A 9711-nucleotide genomic window follows, 5' to 3' on the forward strand; every position below is an offset into this window, starting at 1 on the left:
CATATTTATGACAAAAAGCTTTGATGCTAGTAATTAAAATTTTGGGTTAGTGTGTGCATTTTCAAAAACTTTCTGGCATATGCTTCCATAACATCCACATTATGACTGCGAAGTAATACTGCATTTTTATTTTCGAAGGAGACATTGTTATTCTCATCTTGCCAACTTCTTATCCCATCTTGTTGAGAATGAACTTGCCGTTGAGAAGAAAGAGCACTAGGAAGTAAAGCAAACCTTATTGCCCTAGCAAGAGTACATCCGATTAAAATGTGGAAATCCGTTTACTCCATTCTATTACAAGAAGGACAAGAGTAATCTGGTATCCTCAGATGTCTGCCAAATCCTTTTCTAGTCTGTAATAACCTTGCATACATTCCACAAGAACATATTCACTTTATAAGGAAGCTTCAAATGCCAAATTTTTAGCCATAGTTTTTGTTCTACTGCACTTGGTATGTGTTGAAAAGAAGGCCGAGTTAGAAACTTGTAGGTGGATTGCCCATAAATTTATCATTTTTGGTGAGGCTCCAGTGCAGTTTATCAGAACCTGTGGTCGAGAGCCATATTTCATGGATCCTGTCCTTTTCTTATTGGTTAAACACATTTTGCATACTGTTGAAATTCCACTGCTTCATATTACTATTCTTGGAAATAAGAATACTAATAGTATCATCACTGTTTCTTTGAGATTCATAGTTTGAGAAAGATTGTGGTGACAAACCTTTAATCCAATTATGCTTCCAAAAATGTACTTTTGAACCATCGCCAATACTCCATATACAATGTCGCTTAACTATTTGAAGACCTCTACAAATGCTTCTCCAAATCCAAGTTCCATTCAATTTTACCTTATCACATAAGGAATCTCTGCCATAGAAGTAATTAGACGATAGAATCTTCACCCACATACCTTCTTTTTCAGTCATCATTCTCCAAGCTAATATAGCCAGGAGTGCATCATTGAACTTTGTTGAATTTTTAAAACCCAAACCCCCATATCTTTTTGGCTTCAAAATCTAAATTAAGATCCTTGAAATCCAAGCTAAGACGGTCTTTTCCTTCTTTCAGAGAGGCTTTTCAGAGAATAAAGCTAAGCTTCAAAAGGGAAACATAGCCACTCCCATCCAAGCTTTAAGAATTAAACCTTTCTCTTTGCCCCATCAATACCATTTGAGTTCTTCCGATCTCATTTATGATCTTGTTATGCATCTTAAAACATCCCATTTGATAATATATGCCATAGTACCCAAAAAAACTTGTATCTGAGTAGCTTTGCCTGCTTGATTTACTAATTTTCCTTGCCAAGGAACCAGCCTTTTTTTAAATTTTCTGAACAATAGGCTTGAAACTTTCACACTTGATTCTACCCAAAAAAACAAAGGAAGACCCAAATACTTTTCATTCAAACCAATTTTATTCATCAGCAGAATATTTAAGTAGCTATCACAATCATGACTTGACATAAATTTACTGAAAAATACACTTGATTTTCCAAAATTTATCACCTGCCCCGAAGCTTTACTAAAATCATTAATTATTTGAAGAAGGTTGCTCACTTGACGGTGACTTGCTTTACTGAACAGTAAGCAATCATCTGCGAGTAAGGAAATCCATTAAGAAGTATAGCTATAGAACTGGTTCTGACACACTGATCAACCAGCTTGCACCATTTAACAGAATAACCTAAACAATGAGGAATGTTAAAAAAAAAATCCATTCATTTCTGTCGAAAGCTTTAGACATATCAAGCTTTATTCATATCTCACCATCCCGACCTCTATATTTCTTCATTTGATGTACAATTTCATGCACAATGATTGTATTATCACTGATGTTTCTATTTGGTACATATGCTGCTTGGAACAGTGAAATTTTTTTTTAGAAGTGGTTTGAACCTATTCGCCATTATTTTTGAAATTACTTTATACGTTATGTTGCATAAACTAATTAGCCTAAAATCAGAAGGATGTTGAGGGAATTCCGACTTAGGTATAAGAGTTTGAAAAGTGAAATTGAATTCCTTCAACAGTAAACCACTTCTAAAAAAGTTCTGAACCATTAAATTGAGATCCTTACCAATAATATCTCAGCATTTTTGGAAGAATCCAGCTTGAAAACCATCTGATCATGGCGTAACCCACAATTTGATTTGAAAATGACATCTTTAATTTCTTCCTCCTCTGGAATTTTAGTTAAGTAAAAGTTGTCTTCGTCAGATATGCAGTGAGTGATCAGCTGATGTAGCTCGTTGTTTTTCTGAGGTTTATTAGTAGTACTTATTTTCTTGAAATGCTGTATGAAATTCCATTGCTTCCCTATCAGAATTCCACAAACCAAAATCATCTTTAATGGAATCAATCTGATTTCTCCTTCTTCTGTAATTGGCTCTTCCCTGAAAATATTTAGAATTTTTATCATCTTTCTTGAGAAGATTATCCCTTGAGTTATGATATTTCATCTCTGCATCCAATCCATACCAATAATTGAGTTGTTGTTGAAGGACTTGTATCTGATCAGCATGAAGCTTCTGATTGCTCTATTGACAGACTTTTATTTTTTCTTGAATTTCTTATATGAAGATTTACATCACCATAGACATTATAATTCCATTTCCTAATTTCTTGTTTTGTGTTTTTCAGTTTTGATACCATACTGAATGCTTGCTGAACCAGAAATATCTTGAGATCAGGCTTTAGCAATAACTTCCTTATAAGAGTCTTCCCTCAACCAATTTTCATATAGTCTGAATGGCCTTTTGAATGAATTGTATGGTGGCAGAGTATTTAATAATATATGATCATGAGAAGAACCAGAAGTAATAAGATTATTCAGCATAACTTTGTGAAAAATTTGATGCCATTCTGTATTCGTCAAAGCTATGTGTATTCTTGGTTTAACAAACTTACCATATTGTCGATGATTACTCCATGTATAGGGAAATCCAGAAAACTTGATATCTTGCAAATCACAATTCTGTATAATATCTTTGTCCATTTTGGTAGCATAAGAAGTATTCGGGAAAAAAGAATCTTTATCTTCTGGGAACAAAGTAACATTCATATCTCCAATTAAGACCCAAGGAAGTATATTATTCTGACTGAACTCAACTATATTTCTCCAAAGCTCCTTCTTTTTATGATAATGTGGACTTCCATAAATACAAGTTAAAATCCACACCACATTTTCAGGGCCAACAGTTAATGCAATTTTATGCAAAGTATCTTCTTCAAGCGATTCTGGTGGTAAATCCTTTATGTCAAGCCAAAATTCCTGATATTTGAAGTCCATATTTTGAACCGGTATAAAAGAATAGACCAAGGAGCATTCTCTGAGACCTAGTTGACATGATCCCACTTAGTAAACCTCACGATAAAATGATTTGGAATGGATTTTCTAACTTGCATTTTTTTGAATTTTTTAGTCCATACTGCTCTAAGATAACTATTAATGTGCTTCTCCGCTACTTCAATTTTCATTTCATCTTGATAGGAAACCTTTCCAATGATACTTTTTTCCCATTTTGAAATTCACTAATCTAAATTGACTTCTTGATAAACAAAAGTTAGCCTTACATCTTGAAGAGAAGAGGAATCTAAATTTGTTTTCATCAATTGTTCTTCTAAAGAACTCATATCACCTCTAAAATCAGATTCCATAGTAAAATTTATATATATAGATAATGGAAAACTGAAATTTTTAGTGAATATGAAAACTAACCTTCTTTGCTGAATTGTATTTAAAACCCAGTTACATGGAAGAATTGCGAAACGTGGAATTATTGTCATAATCCTCTTGACACTTCTTCTGTAAAAATCCGAAAGTTTGACACATTTCTTCTTATGACGACACAACAAACTCATTTGGATTGTACCCATTAACTGACTAGTAATTGAACTTCTCCATCAATAAAACCACTAAGAAAACCTTTGAAAGAAACTTAACCTCTAGGGGGAAAAAACAACCTCTTTGCAACTACTACTTTGCACCTTCCACAAGGGTACAAAGAGAAGAAACCCAGCTTAGTCCCTACAAAACATTTGAAGAAACAAGAGGATAAACAAGGGAGTTAGACTATTGGATCAGAAGTAACATGCAAAAGGAAAATTGAAAAATCACATCAATACAGACAACACCATTAAAGAATAAGAAGAAAATAAAAGTTCATAGATCAAAGCAAACAATAAGAGATTGAGTAAAAGGTTAAAAACCCAAAATTACATAGTTTAATCTAAAGAAAACACATAAATCTAGGTTAAGAAGAAGGATTGAGATGAAATTTTAGATTTGACTTTGATTGACTTTCGTCTTGACTTTCACCCTCTCCAGAAAACCATTTTTTATACTATTGATTTCTTAACTTACCGTCCCATAAAGAAAACGAACAAAAACCATGGCAGTTTTTAATTCCCACATTATCTTCATCAATCATATTCATCGATTTTTAGTATTAGTAGATTGCATAAAGAAAAACAAATGTCATAAAAAAACTTGGTTTAAGGAAAAAAAACAATTTTTTTTTCATAATCATGTGATCCTCTTAGCATAATAATAAGAAAGCCATCTCAGATGCTTTTATCTTGAATTTCTTTGAGAAGGTTGTGAATGTACCTTCCAAATTTTCTGCGTAAATGTAACCCGGAAACACAGTGGTTTAGTGAATCAAGCTTCGCCCGTTCGTACTTCAGCCTTATAAGTTTGCACCAATGCAAACAACCAACTCTATAGTTCAACACCGGAAGTCTTTAACCTTTTTTCCTCTTCTCTTTTCTTCTCAAATGGTTACCATATAACATTCAAACAATGCCATATATTCATTAACACAATCATCCAACCAAGAACGCTTAGAACATGACGCAATTACTTATTTTATTTCATCAAAGGGAAGATATACAAAACCAGTCTACTTAGGGACTTACACAGATTAGTTCATCTTGAACCAAGCTTCAGCTTTACAAAAACTCTTTCAATTTGAGTCTCCCAATCTCCTATGCAAGCCTGCCGATTTTCCTATTCCTTACCACTATTTCTACATCAAATTTATTGCCCAAAAACCGTGCACAACAGATGCAAACGCATGGGATAACCATCTGTCCTATTGAATATTTCCATAACCGCCAATGACTGTGCCAAGTTTCTCTTTAAACTCGAGCAAACATCCAACACCTGTTCTAAAGATATTATAAATACTCTCCCACACTTATAAAATTCCTTTATAAGCGTTCTATTTTGTCTCACGCCATTGCCACACTTGCGAAGCCAATAACCAACTCATAACCGTCACTTGAGCCATAACATGCAATCTGAACTTGGCCTTCCTCCAATACTCAGACAACATGGCGCTGCAATCTTCATGGCCTAAGCCAATGCACAACCAACATCGCAATATAATTATCTTGGCCATTTCTTTAGATTATTCTGGTTATTCATGCATCATATGCTTCACTTAGACAACTTGATCGACAATAATAATGCCAATCTTGGATTATTAACTTGTTTGCACTGTTCAAGCTTTGGACAACCTTGAACTAATGCATAGGCCAACTCTTGGCCTATTTTATACTCTTACATCATCCTTGAGTCTGGGTCAACTCAATTCCGGTGATATGCATCAATGCCAACATCGAATGTTTCATTTTGTCACTCTGTCCTTGCCTTGCCTTTCCTTTCCCTTAGTGAAGCATTATTGTGCCGTTCAATAAGCTTCATTACTTAGCCAATGTCCTTCCAGTATTGTAATGCCACATTCAGGCTTCACTGGCCCTGTAGGGTCCAGCCATCTTGGCGCTTAACAGTCTATGCAATACATCGCTATCTTAGCTGAGAACTGACAAGGCAGGCTATGATGTATCGCGCTACTTTGGTGCTTCACTAGCCTGATCGGTTATACACCTCCCACACCTAATCCGTTCAACGTCCTCGTTGAACACGACCCATTATAAACAATATACTTGTCTTAACTTTGCTATATCCACTTTCATAACCTCTTTTGAAATTTAGCAATCTTTGTTGACTTTCGCAAAACGTGTTATCCAAAATTCAATTCCTTAACATTAGCATCACTTAGCTTTACTGCCTTGCTATTGATTTCATATATTTTAGCCACATCTTGGCGTCGTGCACTACGCTTCAGCTGCTACTCAACTCCTGTATCAATACTCAAATGCAAACTTGAAATTCTTCTTATCCAATTCCTCCAATTAGGCATGAATTCCACTAGAATCATTTACGCTTAAGTGTATGCATATAATGATTCTTCCCAAGCTGATCACTACGATAATTTCCATAGTCTATCGCTTCCCGACTTTTCCTTTTGCATGTAACTCAACATAACAAGGACTTATAAACGACTCGGCCTTAATTTCAATCAGTTTTACTGGCACATTCCTTGGACTGTTGTCCTCCATGTCCTCCGTTAAGAACGTTACAAAGTGCACTGGGGTTTCCTTTTCATAAGATAACCGATCCTAATACTTGTTTCCTCACAAGCTCTCATTATGTAAAAAACATTCAATAACTCATTTCTCGGAATGTGGATGCGAATAAACTCTTTATACTTAACTTGCCATCTTGCATATCCGAACCAAAACGTGCGAGTTTGCTTTGCCTAACTCGCTAAATCAAAACTATTGAGTTTCACATCCGATCTACGCAACTGTGACTAACTATTTTTGGACATATATAACATAGCTAACCCTTTAGTTGTCCATACACCATGCCTTCAAATATAATGTATATCCAACTATTCCTTTGAACTACAATGCTACATTGACTGGAAAGAGTATGCCTTTCTCTAGGCCATGAGTTCTACCCAGTGCTTACCGATAGAATGATTCTTATCTTGCTGCATTGCTTGCACTGTCGCTGCCCATCTGCCGTGGTGCCATATTGCAAATCCCAAACAACAATATAACTTTCGCATCAACTAGGACCCTTTTTCTATGCTTTCCTTATTAGCTTTCAGCTCGTCTCACTGTTACATATGTTAGTCTAAGTAAGCTATTGCAGCACTTCCCTATGAACTAGCTTTACATCATAAATAATGAGTTAATACTTTATAAACGAAAATACTCTTATTCATTACTTCTCTCAGATAGCAACACCATGACACCAACATAGCACAAACAGGTTTCATTAGCATATATAAGTGTCATTTAACTGCAGTGCATGCGCTTATTTCGGATAATAACGGAGCAAACTATGATCGGTTCCTTCAATATTTCTAATAACGGTAGAGCTTCGAATAATTATTATTAGCATGGATGCACATGGCATTTACACTAACACAATCTATTCGTCTAAGTGATTGTTTCTCCGATATGTACGTAAATACTTTATTCTCGTACGTCTTTGAGATATACACGTTAAAGGCTACTAATTACTGCCAGAAAATTATAACTAATGTCCTCTGCAACAAATTATGTGTGATGGAAAGCAACTATAATATAATGCAATGGCTCATTTAAATTCGAGAGTTTCGCAGTACTTGGACACTGATTATTCATTAGTGAATTGGATTTGGATGGCGATATGAGAACCCATATAGCTGTCAAGGATCATTAATTATCTTAACTCTGAATCCATAACACATAACTCATTGCTATATATGTGCACTCTATATTAAAATGCGATAAATGCTGAATTCAATAACAATATCTTAATGTTCCAGAATAGGAAGAATATCTCGCTAACAATATCTTCTTCCAGCGATTCTTCTGCTCCTCCTAATTTCTACCGCTTGTTTTGCTGTAGATGTTGGTCTCACCATTTGTGTATTTTGTAAACGGTGTTTTCTCTTGACGAAAGAAAAGGTACTTTCTAAGGAATTGAAATCTTAACCAAGGAATTTTTTTCTTTCTGAGATATAATCTTCAGTGATGATTACCAAAATATGACTACTAAAAACCAAATAACCCTATAATCTTTGGTTCAAACTGTTAGATCTAAACTTCCAAAACTCTCAAGGATTATTAATGCAGCGATGGAAGACTATGAATAAATTTAAACTTGTTTTTAAAGAAATTCACCAACAGGGTATATCATTCCGAGCTGTTTTCTAGCGCCAAAATGTAGTTGCGATAAATCTCACAACTACACTTTTAGTAAAATTTATAGAACAATCTAAGAAATCATCATAAGAATCTCAAGAACTTTTATTAAAATCTTAGAACAAGTACAAAGATATGAGAAAACCCTAACCCGGGAAGCAAATAATCTTTCTCTCTCCTAAATATCTTGTCTAAGCTCTCTAAAAAGATCTCTCTTTTACAAAGGCGCCCGACTCTTTATATAGGAGTTTACATAGTGGAGGACAACTAATAAAGCCCCTTATTTCGGATCTGGTGTGCATCATTATCGCATAGGAATTTACCATTGCCGCACGGTTTCTATACCGCCGCATAGATCTTCACACTTTACTCGTGATTAGGTGACATCATCTGGTTCGTTATCTTGAATATGTTGTATGCGATCGTATTCACTTACCCCTTAAATGGGTTACTGTGTTCACTTACCCCTTAAATGGGTTCCTTTGTATATTAAACGGGGGTGCGGTATTTTGTACCCTGGCCTAAAGAAATACAACCAACAAGATTAGATTACAAATCTATGGCATTGTTGGCCTAGATTGAATTCTTTAGATAATCCACAGCATCTCAAAATATCACCAGTTTACGGCACGGTCTACCGGTAGTGAAATGACGAGGTTTAAGTCCAATTCTATGCACCTCTGAAGTTTAATTATTTTCAGGCATTTGATCAAACATTCCAATTAAGGGCCAACTCAAAATTATATATTCACTGATTAACTCCTGATAATAGAGAGAGGGCTTTGGAGATTGTGATTTGTGATCGACAGATTGATCCACTACTCTAGGAATACCAAAATTTAGCCGGAATGCCATTTTCATGCCGTAACAGAGAGTATCTTTGTTTTGGATGTATATTTTAGGAATCACCGATTATCCAGACACAAAGAATAAACCAGAGTTAAAATAAGAAGTTTAGAAACTTTGAGACAAAAATTTCATATATATACAAAATACAATCACCATTTAACTCAGATAAGATCCATTTGATCTTAGCTAGAATTTAGGATTTTAAGATCCTTTTTAATTTGGACCCCAACAGCTCAAATACATAACTTTTCTAAGTGATTCTTCCGATTGCTTCATTTCATGATCTCTTTGCTGCTTCAGCAGCATAATCTGATCTGGAATAACGGATGAAGCCGGAATAGAAGAAGATGAAGTAACTTGAGAAATTGATGATTTCACTCTATTCTTTGTGTATTGATGAATGGATCTCAGAGCATAATTCCATCTACACATTCCAGCTTGATCTTTTAATGCTTCAACAACACCGACACTAACAGCAACCATCCACGCTTTGCTTGTCGAACTCATATTCACTGATTAATTCTAAGTAGGAGCAGTAATTCGCTTATTGCAAGTGATTTATCAAAAAGTTGATTAATGATAGTTTGAGTTTTGGATGAAGAGCTTGATAGAGAGCACACGGCCCTTTAAGAGTCTCATTCATGAATTATGTAAACCACTAAAGGCTAAAGCAAATCCATGGGATACTGCTGTGGTTTTGCGTAACCGGTTGGCTGGTGTTGTTTTGTTTATTCTTGTGGGGGACGAAGATAAGATAAGAAGTTGTCTCTGTAGTACGTGTATATTGTACAATGTCTATCTGTTAGACACGTTGGTG

The 9711-nt window shown here is 35.1% G+C and overlaps 1 protein-coding gene across 1 annotated transcript; it reads right to left on the reverse strand.

Annotated features, from left to right (window-relative positions):
* Positions 1–8985: 8985 nt before the first annotated feature.
* On the reverse strand, positions 8986–9619 carry LOC113278626. The gene has a single exon (XM_026527428.1). The coding sequence runs from the start codon at positions 9399–9401 to the stop codon at positions 9108–9110; it is 294 nt and encodes a 97-aa protein (XP_026383213.1). The 5' UTR covers positions 9402–9619; the 3' UTR covers positions 8986–9107.
* Between the last annotated feature and the right edge of the window lie 92 nt (positions 9620–9711).

The sequence above is a fragment of the Papaver somniferum genome, chromosome 5 (assembly GCF_003573695.1).
Source record: "Papaver somniferum cultivar HN1 chromosome 5, ASM357369v1, whole genome shotgun sequence".
NCBI lineage: Eukaryota > Viridiplantae > Streptophyta > Magnoliopsida > Ranunculales > Papaveraceae > Papaver > Papaver somniferum.

Excerpts from the sequence above, each read along its gene's own strand:
- LOC113278626 (XM_026527428.1), bottom strand. The coding sequence starts at position 9,401 with ATGAGTTCGACAAGCAAAGCGTGGATGGTTGCTGTTAGTGTCGGTGTT.